This window comes from Stegastes partitus, unplaced genomic scaffold, assembly GCF_000690725.1.
Source record: "Stegastes partitus isolate 25-593 unplaced genomic scaffold, Stegastes_partitus-1.0.2 Scaffold1070, whole genome shotgun sequence".
In the NCBI taxonomy this organism is placed as follows: domain Eukaryota; kingdom Metazoa; phylum Chordata; class Actinopteri; family Pomacentridae; genus Stegastes; species Stegastes partitus.
In genome coordinates, this window is record NW_007578801.1 from 206,473 (window position 1) to 223,708 (window position 17,236).

The 17,236-nt window shown below is 42.2% G+C and overlaps 2 protein-coding genes across 2 annotated transcripts; both read left to right on the forward strand.

Annotated features, from left to right (window-relative positions):
- Nucleotides 1-1,476: 1,476 nt before the first annotated feature.
- Nucleotides 1,477-12,075, forward strand: cops8 (COP9 signalosome subunit 8). Its single transcript, XM_008295690.1, has 7 exons — nt 1,477-1,590; nt 2,274-2,344; nt 3,303-3,351; nt 4,927-5,059; nt 10,225-10,332; nt 10,529-10,591; nt 11,438-12,075. Exons 1-7 carry the CDS (start codon nt 1,519-1,521, stop codon nt 11,515-11,517), a joined length of 576 nt encoding a protein of 191 aa, XP_008293912.1. The 5' UTR covers nt 1,477-1,518; the 3' UTR covers nt 11,518-12,075.
- trim63b (tripartite motif containing 63b) lies at nt 6,629-8,269 on the forward strand. The gene has a single exon (XM_008295689.1). The coding sequence runs from the start codon at nt 6,761-6,763 to the stop codon at nt 7,823-7,825; it is 1,065 nt and encodes a 354-aa protein (XP_008293911.1). The 5' UTR covers nt 6,629-6,760; the 3' UTR covers nt 7,826-8,269.
- Nucleotides 12,076-17,236: the final 5,161 nt, after the last annotated feature.

Sequence of the window (17,236 nt, forward strand, 5' to 3'; positions counted from 1 at the left end):
CATGTTTATTCAGATAGCTCCTTCTCATACACAGATGTTGTTTAAAGTACCTTCAAGGCAAGGGTGAAATAATAATGATGATAATAATTAATTCAATTATTACATTACCATTATTAGGGGAGAATGGGGTAAGATGAACCAGTTTTTACTCAAGGTGTCTTTACAGTAGAAGCATGACAGTAATGTCTAAAAATAAAACATGTACATATATTTCAGGATGGGGGGCATCCCTGGGAATAATTGGTTTGGATCTAAAATAAACCATTTTTAAAGTATGGCTTTCCGCAGGGAAAAAAAAAACTTGCCTCAACTTGCCTCCAGCAAGCGGTAAATTGAGCCTTTGGAGAAAATACGTCGGGGTAAACTGTTGAAGTGAAATTGAACATTTCATGCCTCATATGATTCTGTATCAAACCAAGACAAATTCAATAGCAAATGACCTCTTAGAAGTTATATTTAAAAATAAAACGTACAACTTTAAAGGCAGATTTCCTTCCATAAGGCCTAAAGATTTTACCTCTTTTCGAGCAAAATCCTGTTCAACATCAACAACGTTTACAACTCTGAAGACCTATCTTATTCAACAAAATCTACATATTTCACATTTTTAGAACAAAATTCAAGTTAGAAAAGAAGAAAATTGACTGCAGTTCTCACAGAACTGGGCTAATACAGAACATCACATTTGTCAGTGCTGCACACAGGCAAATTTGCAAAAATCAACTCCAAATCCACAGTGATTCTCATCACACCACTGGAAAACTATTCCACATGCCACTGATCCACACTGCAGGGGAATATAAACTTCTGCTTCCTGCTGCTGCTTCCCCCAGGTTTTTGGTAGTTTCTTGATCACTATCATTCCACAGATGATTCCCTCATCCTTTCCCTTGAAGGTGAAAACTGTCCTTCCATCCAGACAGGAGTCTGTTGAGCCACTGGCTTTCTGGCCTAACGAACCCCACTGCCATCATTTTATCAACAGTGCATCATCCAGGCAGTGTAGAGCTAACATCCTGCTAACAGTTTAGCCTCTTATTGGAGCTCACTAATGCACTGAGGCATGTAAAATTGTTTAAAATGCCTCAATAATTGTTCAGACACAACACTCATGAAACCATAAACATGAAAAGTTTTACTTTGAACAGCAAAAAAACTGTTTTGTTAACTAAAATGTCCTCACCTCATAGTCCATGTGCTCCTTGTCTTCAACAGGAGAGTTTGATGATATCTCCTCCAAAATGTTTGGTCACATGACCAGTTTCTTCTGCTGTTTTTCTAGAAACATGGAGTGGCTCGACTACTCTCCCTACATTAAATACAGCAAAAAACAGTACAGTGCACCCAAATTTAACAATTAAAGCTGTTTGAGAAGTATAAAGAAAAAATAAAAACTAATTGAGGAACGGTGCATTTCGCTGTAGTTCCTGCTTCGTCCAGCTGAGGGCAGCAGCGCCCCGAGCGTCCCGCAGAGACACAGAAGAAGAAGAAGTTCCCGGTTCACGGCTAGGCATCATCATGCCTACTGCTGTGATTATGGAGGAAAATTTTGACAAACTATTAGAGCAGTGTGAAGCTCAGGAACTGGAGGTAAGCATCGACACGCAAAGTACAACATTCTCTGTGTAAGCTGTTAACGCCCTGCAGGCTGTCTGTGTCTCAAGACGTGACGGTAATGTTGCTACCGGCCAGTTAGTTTATGTTTTATGCTAGCGCTGTGGCTAAGGAGCTAGCATGTTTAGGGCTTATTTCACTTCCAAACACTGTGAAGCGAATTACCGGGCGAGTTAGCTCGTAATTTAACCAGCTCTGCGTCCACATTGCCAGAGATATTCTCTAAAGTGGAGGATATAGCGTTACTGTTTAGCGTTTGCTAGTAGCAAATAGTGCATCGCTTGTTAGCTTGGTAGATAGTCTTGTGTTGGTAAACATAGCTGCAGCTAATAAGAGTACTGTTTTATTTAAGCTCTTATGGCGCTGGAAGCTATTGCTAAGTGTGTCTGCAAGTAAATTTAAGCCTGACAGTTTATCTTTATGAACACGGGTAGTGGTGTAGGGGAAGGGACCAATATTCTGATGTTTGTGGAAGCTGGAGATAATAACAGTGGGCGCCTGGTGCTGCAGGCTGTAGCTAGCATTACGTAGCTAACGTGTGTTAGCGATTTATCTTGAAAGTATTAAAACGTGGTTTGCTTAGAGATGTATAAATAGTTTGGTTTTCTGCCTATCTCAGGCTGAACCTTTAACTTCGTACCTGCATTTATTTTCAACAGGCTCCAGGGGGCATTGCAACACCTCAAGTCTACGCTCAGCTGCTGGCGCTGTATTTACTCAATAATGACATGTAAGTCAGCTGTGTGTGTGTGTGTGTGTGTGTGTGTGTGTCTTCTGTAACTGATTGAGTGGTGTCCGCAAGGATTTTTATTAATGATGGAGGCATCTGTATGTGTATATACATGTATGCAATACATATCTATATTTTTTTTTTTCCTGGATGAAATAATAACTTGAGTAGCTGGTCTATCCCTGATTGAAAGGGATAACATTACAAATAGAGCATTGAACTTGTGTTTGTGTTGAACTAGTTAAAGTTTTTTTTCCTTATTTCATTGACTTTTTTTACATTTTCGGAGGGCGTGTATCTCTGTCTCTCTGTCCAACAGAGACCACACATTCTGTTTTCTTTTGCTTGTCATGACCAGCGTGTGGTCATTGATCCTGTACTTGGTTAGGATCTGTTCCTGCTGCATGTGTCCACCAGTAGAGAAATTCTGGCAATTTCTAATCACTTTCAGTGCCAGGTAGCATTTTAATGTGCTTTGGGTTTTTGTTTTAGTATTTCCAGTGTTCACAATAGATTTCTTGACATTGGGTTGTAATTTGTTTTACTCTTGAGTGTTTGTAAAGCAAAGTGTGTTTGCGCCTGGTGATAGTATGTGTGAGAAGACGGACTCTTTTTTTTTTTTTTTTTTGGACTCAGCTCTTTGGTTTGAAAGGCTTTGAAATGGAAATTGTCAAAGGGACAGGATTCCAAGTGATTAAAATGTTAAATTTCTTTCTTTTGAATGTTTATCATCAATGAGTATCTGCCTAATTCTGCTCTGCGTGCATTTGTTGGTGTTTTGCGTGTGTGTGTATTTGCAGAATTCTTCATGTAAAGATTGTGTTGGGTGTTAATGCCAATGGAAGACTGAGTGAACCTCATACTTGACTCCCATATAGCAAAATGGGCTGGATGACACTATAAAATGTAAAACTTTATTCTCTGTACTGACTAACTTGCGTCGACTTTGGCCCAACAGGAATAATGCCAGGTATCTATGGAAGAGGATTCCACAAGCAATAAAATCGGTAAGCATGTTAAGACATATGGAAAAGCCACTAAGGAAGTTGTGCTAAAATCCATTTCAGTAAAATACATGGCATTTTTTCTGTTTTGCTTTATTTAATTTGAACAGATTGAAACTTGCAGGAGTTGTTTATGCTGCTCATTCATCAATTTGTACTGTATGGTTCAGACATGTATGCTGCAGCTCAACTGATATAATCCCAGTCTTGTTGTTGAATCTCTTACATTTTGTAGCCCATCTGACCCAGGGTCTATGCTGTTGTGTAAATGGTTCATTTCTCAAATTGCACATCCTCGATTCCTTTCCTCAACTGCTCTCCAGGCGTTTTATTTTTCCTACCACTGGGGATTCAAGCAGGATTAGGCGAGGAGGAGATCCAAGGAGAGAGGAGTTGAGGCATCAGGATTTTAACAAAATGAGACATCCTGACCTCGGAGTGACAGTTTAAAGTGACATCAATTAAATATGGCATGTGGCACAGCTGCATTATCTGTCCATTGCTTTAGAATAACCTACCACTGTGTTTTTTGATCTCTGTCAGAGGAGCAGAACACTGTGTATGATATTATGTAGTTTATGTTTTTACTTAGAATTCAAGTCACGACAAAAATGTACAGATGTCATCATTTTGTATTTAACGTCCAATGTGAAGTATACAATAGTCGTGGCACGCGTAATAGTACTGTGTACATATATAGAAATAAAGACACAATCAAGGACAGAGGGAGGACACACCTGTGCATCCTTGATCCTAGCTCCTCCAGCAGCCCCTTGATCCTCAAAATGCATTTTAGGAGTTGAAACGTCCTTTGTTATGATCCAAGATGGATTTTCTAGTCATGGGCCGAAAGATCGAGGAGTTGAGGAGGCTAAAACTAGTGAAATGAGATGAGCTTGTGGTGTCTCAAGTGTTAATGCTTCATCACATGTTTTAAATCTATTAGAAGGTGAATATTGAACTGAAGATTTGCTAACTTTAAAAAAGTATTTTGCAAGTCAAATTGCAATATCTGACAGAAAAATCAAACTGCATAGTACAGAGGAGTCTGATATGCAAACAATCAGCCACTTTGACATCAGCCAAAGCATATTACATTGACCACACTGTATTTAATATTGAAAACACACCATCTTTACCTCTATGCAATTACTTTGTGCTTATAGAAACATTGCTCAAGAAATTAAAAAGTATTAATGTTATTATTAACACATATAGTTGATGTCTTCATTCATCTAATTGCCTAAATGCTGGCAAATAGTTCAGTCCCCATGATGACAGTCTAGGCCTGCTTAGAGACCTGAGGGAAATAAGAAATGGTATAACGTTAGATTGTGACCCTACGATGTCAGTCAGATCATTATTTCTCATCAGATTGTATATTAAAAGCCTCACCTTAAATAAATACACCACAGTTAGTTGGGTTTCAAATGTCATTTCAGTTGAGAGTTACAGAATGTAACCACTGCGATTAAGCATCCAGAGTATCTGGGTGTGAAGGCTCTTGACTGTAGCATGTAAACCACCACAAGTGTGTCAGTCGTATCATGCTAAATGCTTTCCACTTGTTGCATACAGGCAAACCCTGAATTAACAGCTATTTGGGCTGTTGGCCAGCGCATTTGGCAGAGAGACTTTCCAGGGATCTACACAGCCATCGCGGCTTTCCAATGGTCAGAGAATATCCTTCCGGTCATGGAGGCCCTGCGAGGTAACGACCAAAAACATGTCCCATCTTATCTTTTACCCCCATTACTTTGATATCTCATGAAGCTTTTCACATTAATAGCACTACTATATATACGATTTGCACAGTTAGTTCTGGGGAAACTCCCGTGTAGGAGTGCTAAATTAACATTTACATTCCTGTTGTATGATTCAGAATCTCAGTCAGCAGGGGGCAGCAGCTGATAACAGTTGCAGCTGTGATGAAATCCAGCATGAGTGGGGATATAAAACATGTTAAGAACTTAAAGCAGCAAATTTGACTGTTTATAGCACTTTGCTTTCCAGCAGTATGGCTTATTAGTACAATGAAGAGAAGTTCAAGTGGATACAACACAGTACTCTGACATTCAGTCTACTTGCTCGTACAAGCACAGAAAATTGTGTCCCAGTGATAAAACAACACAATATGTAGGGATTTATAGTGTGTCTTGATTTTACACATAGTTTAACATCAAAAAAAAAAGTCTGCGGAAACATTATTGTATAAAATTGTCGCACTTGTACCATGTGATGGTTCCCTTGTGCAAGAGTTTAAGAATAGCTTGTCCCTCATGTTTACCGGACTTTGTGTTGATCTGCCATTGATGCTGACGTACAGTATGTCATAAGACACTTAGGTAACCACCGATAATGGCTGCTTGGTGGTGTGGTGCACATGAGGAATTAACTGTTTGAATCTAAATGAGTACATTTTACCCTAAAAATATATATATGTATTAATAAAATATTTTTTGTAAAGGGACATTATCAGTATACAGGTCTTTGTAAATGACTTGGTATTTACCATTGGAACGGTTCATACACTCTATTGACTGTTGACACTATTGTCTTACCATTGTTTGTGTTAAAGTAATATTTTGCTACATCTAAATAGCTGCTATTTAAAAAACAAGAGCCAAGTTCCAGCATCCTGTTTAACCTAAACCTGGTAACATTTTTTTATCCAGTCTGATCAACAGGTGGAAGCCCTAAAATATTCACTTTTAAAAGAAACAAAGACAAATACGTACATTGTGAACTTTGGGAAGAATTTATTAGCAAGTTGCTGTTTTTTTAAACTTCATTATGTCATATTAATCTACTTTAATAACAGAAGTAATCAGACCTGTCAGTGTCATCAGTTAATTCAGATTGAAATATTTATGTCAACAGCATGTGTAAAATACTCTCAACCAAGCAGCCTCTATACATAACAAACCAGGCAAATGACAACAAATCAAAATAGATTAAATGGAAAAACAACTGTCACAGGATGTTGACATGGAGTTGTTTACCAATTAGACTGAGCTCGCTGTCCCAGGTGGGGCTCCTCTGCACCAGTCACATGCACCTTGTTTGTCTCTGCTCCGTCTACCACTTGTGTCACTGTTAAAGGGGACACAGAGCTCACTGGGACAGGTGACACATGCTGCACTGGGTAGGAGGGGGCCAATTCTGTGAAAAGATCCCCGGCCGGCAAGTAAGCAGGAATGTGTGCTCTGGTTGGCGCAGAGGATCGGGTGTCACCAGCTGTGAGGGGCTGGTATAAAGGACAGAGCTGCTAGCTCTAAACCAGAATAGATATCAGCATTTCACAAGTGACAGGAAACGCAAAGAGGACGTTCTCAGAGTCTGCTCTCCACCAAAGTAATTTGTGGAAATCAGCTAAACTACTCATCTAGGTATAGTCAAAGACTTTTGCACAATGGACGTCCAGAGGACAGGATCTATGGTTCGACCTCCGAGCCCCATGGATAGCCTTGAGAAACAGCTGAGCTGCCCCATCTGCCTGGATATGTTCACCAAACCCGTGGTCATCCTGCCCTGCCAGCACAACCTGTGCCGTAGCTGTGCCAGTGACCTGTATGACTCGCGCAACCCATACCGCTTTTCTGGTGGCGTCTTTCGCTGTCCTACCTGCCGGTTTGAGGTCGTGCTTGACCGCCATGGCGTACATGGCCTCCAGCGCAACTTGTTGGTGGAAAATATCATCGACATCTATAAGCAGCAGCAAGAAGGCAGCAACAGTGGAAGCACAGAAACCACCCTGAAGCCAAAAGAAACCAAAGAACCTTTGTGCCAAGAGCATGAAGATGAGAAAATCAATATCTATTGTGTGACCTGCCAGGTGCCCACCTGCTCCATGTGCAAAGTGTTTGGCCAGCATAAGGATTGCGAGGTGGCCCCTTTAGCAAGTGTTTACCAGACCCAGAAAGGTGAATTGAGTAATGCTATTGATACCCTGGTGGCCAGCAATGGGCGCCTGCAGGCTCTCCTCAACCAGATGGAAGATGCCTGCCGTGCCGTACAAGACAACGCTCAGCGTGCTAAGCAAGGGCTGGGTGAACGCTTCGATCTGTTATACGCTGTCTTAGAAGAGCGCAAGACCATTCTACTGGAGCAGATTGGGAAAGAGCAAGATGAAAAGGTGGCAGCTCTGCGGGCACTGGCTCAGCGTTATGGTGAACGACTGCAGGCTACTACGGAGCTGACAGATTCGGCTGTGAGGGCATTGGAGCAGAGTGGAGCAGCTGAGTTTCTTTTGGCTTCAAAGGGCCTTATCACACAGACCAAAGATGCAGCCAAATCCTCAATGGGGGAAGACAGACCAGAGCCAGGCTTTGAGAAGATGGACCACTTCACTGTGGCAACAGAGCATGTTGAAGCAGTCCTTTCCAAGATGGACTTTGGAGTTGGTGGTGGTGATGATGATGAATTTGAGGATGCAGAGGAAGAAGAGGAGGAGGAGGAAGAGGAAGAGGAGGAATAATGAAAACAGAAGTTGTTATGGACTTTAGTATTGTAATACGTGCTTTAGGAAGTTTTTTGAAATAAGGAAGTGTTCATCACAAGGACTGTCCGTTGGATATTGAATGAAATATAAGGCTAGGATGGACGTGGCCTAAATGGCTTGCCACTACTGTCAGTGCAATATTTAAGTTGAATGTCGTATTCGTACCTTTTCTTAACATCTTTTTATACTTTTGTACTTTGAAGCCAGTTAAATGGAAAATAGGTCTACAGAAATGTAAATACAGAATGTCTGAAGATTGATCATGTTCTTCATGTGTAGCTTATAGAAATGTTTATTTTAGTAGATTTCCTTTCTCACTTTGTCAGTTTGTGTTTAATTGGTGATCAGCTGATTGGTCTGTAATTACCAAATGTGTCTCTTCTGGTTCGTGGAATAAAGCTGCATGAAGTTAAACACCAACTTGCTCTATTGTTAGGCCTAATTTCAAACATGATTTTATTTTATTTTTTTAAATGAAGGGGGCATTAAAAAGAAAAACGCCTATGGTGACCAAGTATTATTTTGGTTGCATAGCTTTTCTTGCCGTCAAAACGTTTCCCAGTCTGTCGCTGCTCTTACTTGGCAATCGGCTGTATTTAAAAATAAAAGCCCTTGCCATGTCCTGTCTGCTTTGCCTTTGCTGGTGAAAAGTGAGGGCTATTTTTAAGAGGTGAGAGGGTGAGAAATGATAGCAGCCCTGGAATAGACTGTCAGAGAAGGACAGGCCAGGTCCTGTTTCTCCTCCATAAAACTCCCATCCTCCCACTCGCGGACATCTTGCTCAGCAGCTCCAACCCAACTCTGAAGTGTCAGAAGGGCACGCTAAGAAAGGCCGCTCCGGTTGGCACACGAGCCATCCTCGAGCGGTCAAGAGGCCACGGTAAAAATACATGGCTTCCAAGGGACTGAGTTTCAGAAAGCCCCTTTAGATGACCTGCTTTGCTTGTTTGGGAGCGCACTAATCTGCAGAAGGTTGTTCCAACACAACAAGCAGTTTTATGACCTGTAGTTTACTTTGAACAGATGGGAGTTTTATGCTGACTGAGAAGGGGGGGAATGTTATTCATCAGAGGTGAACACCCCAACAACTAAACAGCACCACTTTATCCATATGTCCTCAATATAATGCTCCGTTTAAATCACCGTGATGTTTAAACATGAACTGCAGATATGACTCTACAACCGCAACTTGATTAAAATCATAACAGAATAAAAGTTCAGTGTTCACGATGTTTTCCAGGTGAATATCTTTAACTTTTCTGCTTCATTTTCGACAAGTACAATAACATAGAGGACAGGAAGCTCCTTGGACATTAGAATGGGAAAGAGCTCTTGACAAAATTTCCGGCCTTCCCCTACACAGCTGTCTTTTCTCATCCCACTTGTTATTGTTACTGCTGCAGACTCAGGGCTGACTGTTGGTACACATAACCCGTTGCTAGGCTATAAAACACCGAAGGCCACAACCCTAAGGCATTTACGTGATAGCTGCAGGAGCGGCAGCAAATGTATGCTATTGTGTGTTGTCATGAGGCCCCGTCACTCCTACACTAATCTCAACAATTACAGCAGCATGTCAAGATAAACGGGGTCGTCTGGAAGCTGTAGCTAGTGCCTGCTGATAAAGATGTCAGTGGTCTGTGGTGTGAGCCCTTCTCTGCGTATGCCATCCATGATTTGTCTTCCCAATGCTTCATTTAACAAGATGTTGCGTTAAGTATCCTTGATTATGGAATTTCTTTTAGCTCATATGTTCATTACGGTCAAATCAAAAGCTCTCCAACAACAAAATGCCCCATTTGGTTAGAATCAAAGCCAGATGGTCAAAGCAGTTGAAGAAGGACAATGCAGAGCTTTTGTGGAGACAAACTTTGTTTAATTTTTTAAAACCAAGACCAGCTTCTGATCTGGAGCCGCAACTGACCGTGTGCTTGTTTGGAGTGAGAGGAAGTGACTTGTCGAACTTACAGAACTACCAGAACCAAACTTTAAGTGGAAACAATTGCAAGATTAGGACAAACTCAAAATGTTAAAAGTTTTGTGCAGACCTCCAGCATTAGCTTGACATTTTACCAAAACACACTCCTCCATGATTGCTGATGATCGTAGCAGAGTACAGCCCCCGGCTTCACAAACCTTTCGTTCCTGATTAATTGTTGTTCCGTCTTCAGCCTCCAGTGCTGTTGCTCATTAAGCAGCTTTGTTTACACGAGACATCATGCTTAAATACCACGTTAAAATGCTGCAACATACGCTGGAGGATCACAGCGAGCCACTGCTGCCCGTGCACTTTGTGCATTTTAAATAGAACCAGAGCACAGATTTAGCCCATATGAACTCCATATGCACCTATCTGATGTTGATGTCTTTCACAGAGAGCACGCGGCAAAGGGCGTACGGTCTCGTAGCTCAGGCGTACACTTCCATCACAGCAGAAGACTTCGCTGCCTTCGTGGGCTACTCTGTGGAAGAGGCAGTAAAGGGTAAGACTGACCATATGGCATAACCGGAAACATCTGAGCATGAATCATTTTGTGCAAATAACTAGAACATGAGAGATTTTTAGTAGAAAAAACAGCTGAAGTAATCCTATAGGGTGTAATGCAGGTAATTTCCATTGCATTACCATGTTTGCATTCACTAATGACTGTTTTCTTCCCTCCTGGTCTTTGTCCAAAGGTGTGGTGAGCCAAGGCTGGCAGGCCGACCCCGCTACCAGGATGGTGATGCCCAAAAAGCCAGGTAGGTGGCAGTATTGGTCTTTTAAACAGTACCCATCACAACGTGTTGATTTTGTCTTCAGGAGTAACCCTCACCCACCTCCCTGCTTCTCTTCCTCCGAGGTTTTATTAGACACATAAAAATGTTGCAAGCAGGGATTTAGGAGGCATGTCAATCTCAATGAAAGACTCATGACGTTTTCCTTTTCTGAGAATCTATTGAAATGTTTTATATGTTCACACTCGCCAAACTTTTCTGCTCCTTTTTTTTTTCTCTCCTTATTTTATCAGAATTGATTTGACGTCATGACATGTCCTCAACTCACAGGGTCACGGATTGATCCGTCTGATTCGAGGACATGTAGGAGGAGGTTGCGGTCCGTCCTCCTCTCTGTAATCACTAGACCTTTCTGCGTTACTGTAGCATCTGCTGCACACATGTCCACCGCTAACCCACTCACCATTAATCCCCACTCGTCTGTTTTTTTTCTCTTCTTTTTCTTTAAATGTCTGGCTTTCACAACGCAACCACTGGAACTTAGCAGCACTTGGTGATTTTGCTTGTTGAGTAGATCTCACTCAGGAAATCACTGTGCTCGGGATGAATGTAAAGTGTTGCGGTCACATGGGGGAGGCTGTGCAGGTAGTGTTGATAAACAGGCCGGTGGAAGCGGTGAGCTCATGCGCAGATGTGGACATCGTGGTGAACATGAAACCTGCTGGTTCCTGCTGAGCTGGACCACGTGGGCCGTATCAGCCGAGCACAACCGGAGAGAGAGCAAGAAGATCGATAGCACTTGGCCCAGTAAGGAATCCCCCTCTGACTCAACTTCTCCTCTGTGTCTTTCTCCTCTCTCTCTCTCAACAGATCCTCCCCCTGTTTCTTTGGTTCCAAATGAGCAGCAGTTGGCCAGACTCACTGACTACGTGGCTTTCCTCGAGAACTGATAACCCACCACAACCACTGCCACCCGTTTTCAGCCACTTGGTACTGAGGGAGAATCCCAGTTCGGATAGACTCTTCATCCCACTCCCTGATAAAGAAACACGTACCAAAAACACCCATCATCTTGCATGAATGCTGCAAGCTCTTCTCCAAGACATGCCTATTTACATTCACTGACTAATACACCTCCCCTCCCGTTGAAAATGTGTCACCTTTTAGACTACAATGTTTTATGAAACTCTCTTTGCTTTCCGGAACCCACCTAATGTGTAAATTTGGGTCTGATTTCAAACAAAGTACGTTTCAAATCACTGTCACTATGTTTTTATTGCCGACATAACAAAGCCTTCCCTCCCTTCCAATAGAAATCCAGAAGCCAGTATAGTATGTGCAGTACACCCATTCTGTTTTAGCACTTAAAAGGTTACCATGAAACAAACGTCGTCGGGTAACAGAAGTCTTGGCATGCATGCATCACTGTGTGGAGTTCAGTCGTCAGACCTCATATTTTGAAGTTTATGTTTTGACTGGTGAATAAATATTTTGCTGTTTCTAATTTAGCATTCTGTGATTGTATTTTATTTCAGGTGTTGGTTTCTAGAGCAGGCCAGGCTCAGGCAAGCACGTTGAATATTTAAATGAAACCAAACTTCTTGTGTTCTGTCACCAAATCAAACATAACGTACAAGGAAGCAACCTATTTTTGCATAATTCAGCCACATCCCTCCAGCAGGTATGTTCACATTCCTGCAAATGCTCATTTATACCCCGAAGTGACATGACTTTAAATCTGCTAAATGTCTGCTGCACATCTGCATTGTAAGATGCAAATGAGAATTTTCAGCATATTTCACCACCTTTCCTCAAAGTCATAAAAGAGGTCTTGCTAAATATAACAAACCCTAAAAGTGATGCTTTCTAAATCAGCTTGAATTACAATCCAGGAGAACTGATGGAGATTTTATTCTGTAAAGGCATTTCTGGCTGCCATATGCTCCTCACTGCTAAAAAAACAAAAATATGTCTGGTGATTCTTTTTTCCCATTTGTCATCCCTCTGTATCCTGTTTTGAAGCAGAATTCGAAACACACTTCTTGTTCGCTTTGGAGTTGTTTCATCGCCATTGTCGCTTGGCATTAAAAGGAAGTGGCGAGCATTTGATGTGATTTAGTGTGAAATCGTGTGCATCAAGGCCATTCCTGGCGTGTTTGTGGTTGCGCGGAGCTCATTTATTCCATGGCATGGTTTGCTTTGTTTGAAAAATGGCACATTGGAGCCCACTGCAAACACGGGAATTGCAGTTTGCTGTGTTGCTTCATTTCAACTTACTTTAGACTTCATTTTTTAATATGTAAATGAGGATCTTTTGCCCAGTTTTTCTGCTCTTAAGCTATCAGCAGCTGTTGTTGCTTCTTCACTGAAGCACAGAATGCATCTCACAAGTTTAGACTCGTCTTGTGTCTGTGTCTCTGTATGTATATATATAGATGCTACAGTATCCGCTGGTGCGTTTGCTGCATCCAGACACGTGTAGACTCGACCCATGTGCAGACTTGTGTTGAACCAGCATTGGCTCCCCGACAGCAGCGTGCCAGAGTCATGAGTCAGCGCTAGTGTGAGAAGGTAACTGACCCTGATGAGTGTGCTCGGCTTCTGCTGCCCTTCAAGAGTTGCAGCGATGCTAAATGTGGACATGGAGGCACGTGTTATGCCCCCACATACGTCTTGAGGCCGGGTGGAATGCTGAGCCAGAGACACTGTAAGCTGTGTGTTGTTATTAGCTGAGGACAACTAAAATGCGTGCACCCAATGGCCTCGATAAAGTGTCGCAGCTGATACAAATGTGATTGCAATATTAAGTTTAAAAAAAAGCTAAAAGGTATGTAAGTAGTCTACTAGATTGATTCAGTGTCCATCTATTTAATTAGTATTTTGTTGACTGTTATCTAGAGTATCTTTATATCTGGCTTTACTAAACAACTAAATACATCTTTAGCGGTCACACCAACATGGTCGTCACCTCAGCAAGTTGGCCAGAGTCTCTGAATCAATCTCTGAGCATGTCCACACAAAAGGGCGGGCAAAGCTGGCACCAGATGACCGTTCACAACATGGACAGGTTAAGAGCTGCACATTTCTCACAAAAAGAGAACAAACAATACTCCTAAACCAATACAAGGATTGCTGAAATGTATTCCAGCTAAAAGCAGCACACCTGCTGCAGCCAGAATTGATAAAAACCTGCTGACCAGACTTATCAATATCACCTCCCCATCTGTAAGGGACGAGTAGATCTGACTTTAATCAGGCTGCAGCTGATCATTCAATGAAAGCTGTTGCTTAGATGTAGCCTGTTCTTGTGGCATGTGAGACAGTTGTTTTTTTTTGCCCTATTGTTTCAGCTGCAGTTACACAATTTTTTGGAAAGGTCGAGAACAAATGTAAAAACATAACCTTAAGCAGGGGCTAGGCTGTCTGCATTTCTAATTAGGTCAACAAGTGGAAGGTTTTATTCAGGCCCTGTTCTTTTTTATTACAGCACTAAAAGGCTAATAGAACAATTGTTCTGAAATTGTTGGCAGCCAACAGGAAAAAACCAAAAGAAGATTAGAGTTCCCTCTGCTTAGAATCAACTAACCTTTGTCTTAAATCTGCTCTTCAGGAAAGCCAAAGGGTTTAAGTCGTCTCTATAAACCTTCCCCTCACTATCTGCTCACCGGGCTCAATTAGATTTTTGAGCAACGGTGATGCCATTTTCCAACAGAAGACACCGGTCAGGAGGCGCTTCATTCATATGTGTCCAACATAACCTGCTCCAGATCAGGTTAGGTGTGCAGCATAAGTTACCATGGCGACATATCAATGAGAGAGAGAAACTCAGAGTTAAACATGATGTGAGTGCTGCCTTGAGGTACAGGCCTCACTTTAATTTCTCTGCAAGAACATAAACTCAAGTGCTGTAGTGCAGTGATACGAGTAAGTACATTTTTTTACAATTACAGGAGCAGAAAGAAGTTTCTTGTACAGAAATGCATCTTAAACTAAAATATGTGTTCGAGATCATGACTTGTGTTGTGCTGAGGTGGTGTTGCTATCAAGCAAACAGCCCAAATCAACCACTGTATTAATCCATATTAAGGAGCTAAGTCAATAAATGATAAGAACTTTGAAAATTTCTAAAATGCCATCACAAAAACATCCAAACATTGTGACGAAAGCGGCTGTCGTGAAGACCGCTCCAAGAAGGGAGGACCAGGAGCCTCCTCAGCTGCAGAGACGTTCACTAGAGTCACAAATCAACACTTAACAGAGTGAACATCGGTGCTTCCAGGAGTTCAAACAGCAGATGCATTTCAACCAGACACTAGCATATATTGTGATGACCCTCCACCTGTATTTTTTGATGTAGAGGCTGGATGAGGGTCATCAGTTGATTGAGCCACACCTGGGCCCAGCAGTTCTGCTGTAAAAGGCCTCCATCATGCAACAAGATCTCTCTGACAAGAGCCTCCCTTCACCAGGAACACCAGCAGCATGGTTTTCAGGTTTTATTTGATTGTTTGATAGAGCTTTTGATTGGTTTTGGTTAAAATAAACCTCCTTTTTTAGTCACCACACAGTTGTCTCCTGGTTTTGTTACAGTTTTTGAGCCAAGATGTAACAGATGCAAGGCACACCTTAGTAGATCCAATTTTGGCAGGTAGACTTGGTGAACAACTGCATAAGTCTGGTTGTTAGGAGACAATATGTGTGGTGAGTGTTTTCTGGAGTCGGATTAAGCGGCTTTTGCATCTAAAGTAATCCAGCAGTTTGCTCAGAAGACAGGGTTTGTGTCCCCAGGCTGTGATGCTGGTGCACGTGTCGGAGTTCTGTTGTTTCTGTAGCTCCACACTTATGGTAAGTTCCTGTGGTCCTGTCCCTGTTTAAGCTTCAGAGCAGATTCCCTTGGAGTCTGTTGGGGGGGTTTTGGTAGCGTGGTGAGAAGGCGGCTGGCGCGGTTGTCTCGGGGGCACATCCGAGGCTGCAGCCGCGGTTGCCAGTTCTCGATTGCTTCGCCAGGCCTGCAGGGTCTGAGTGCGTAAATACCCACCACAAGTGCCACCTGAAGACTAGGGAGGAGTTTTAGCCAGTTCTGGTGAGGCAGTTAGCGGAACAGGCCATGGTGACTATTCCAGCTGTGATACTAGTGTTGGCTACTGCGAGGACGACTGTGAATCAGGCCATTGTGGTGGAACCACTGCAGAGACACCACAACTGAGGGAGACCAAGAAAAAGAATAAGTGCTTGGACCAAGCAACACAATGAATGGACATTAGAGCAGAGAAAACTTGAACTTTGGTCAGAAGAATGCAGAAACGTGAAAGGATTTTATCTGCATGTGTGGTTTCCCACCATGAGACATGGAGGAGGAGTTGCGGCGGGGCTTTGCTGGTGTAACTTGTTTCGACATCAGTCAACACGTAACCAACAACATCTTGCAGCAACGCGATCCGACTCCCCCAAGTTCCGTAAGAGCTGTTTGAACCCGAAGCAGAGTGATGAAGTGATGCTGCATCAGGTGACCTGACCTTCACAATCACCCACCTAACCCCAGCTGAGACGGTTTTGGATGAGAATAGGAAGCCAACAAGTGTTCTGCACATGTGGAAACTCCTTCAGGATTGTTGGAAAAGCTCCAGGAGACAATCTCATGAAGCTGGTTGAGAAAATGAAGCGAGTGCAAAGCTGTTAACAGAGCCAAAAGTGGCTGCTTTGAAGAATCTAAAATTAAAACTTTGACAGTCAGTAAATCTAAAGTGAATATTTCATAGATTTTCCTTCAGTTTGTTCTATAATTGAGACAACTGTAGACGTTCTGTTGTATTTCATGCTTCTAATCCACTGTATTTGGGAGGTAGATGTACTTTTCACCCCATTACACTTGGCTTTAGATGCTATTTTACATGATAGAATTAACGTATTATGCTATTGTGGTTGTATTTATAACTTAAACCTAGCAGGATATTAAGAAGTTAAAACCAGCTCCACATTTACAACCTGCAACTTTCAAGTGATATGTCCATTAATATATCAGTAACTATAATTCATTTAGAACTGCAAGGTGGATCAGTGGTTAGGACCGTTGCCTCGCAGCAAGAAGGTCGCTGGTTTGCGTCCCGGTGAGCAGTCTGAGGAAGAGCATTTTGCTCGAAACGTCACGGCAATAAATTGTCAAAGGGAGCTTGTTTGGTGTGCGGATCGTTCTTCTGTTTTTCTTTTTGCGTCCCAGTGAGGACACCCAGGATCTTTCTGCATGGAGTGTGCTTGTTCTCCCCGTGCAGCGTGGGTTCTAACCGGGTTCTCCGGCTTCCTCCCACAGTCCAAAAATATGTGATTCTAAATTGTCCGTAGGTGTGAATGTGAGTGTGCTTGGTTGTCTGTCTCTAAGTGTAGCCCTGTGATAGACTGGTGACCTGTCCAGGGTGTCCCCCTAAGTCAGCTGGGATAGACTCCAGCCCCCCTGTGACCCTAGTGAGGATTAAGCGGTGTATAGATAATGGATGGATAATTCATTTACATATATTTGTTCTGAAATGGTCCATTCTGTGTATTGAGTAACTTAACTTCTAATACTTAAATTTTCTGAAAGCAAATTGTACTTTTCCTCAAACAAAATTTCGATAACTTTTGCTTGAGTATTTCAGCGCTGTGATAGTGGTGCATTCATATGATTGTCTTGGA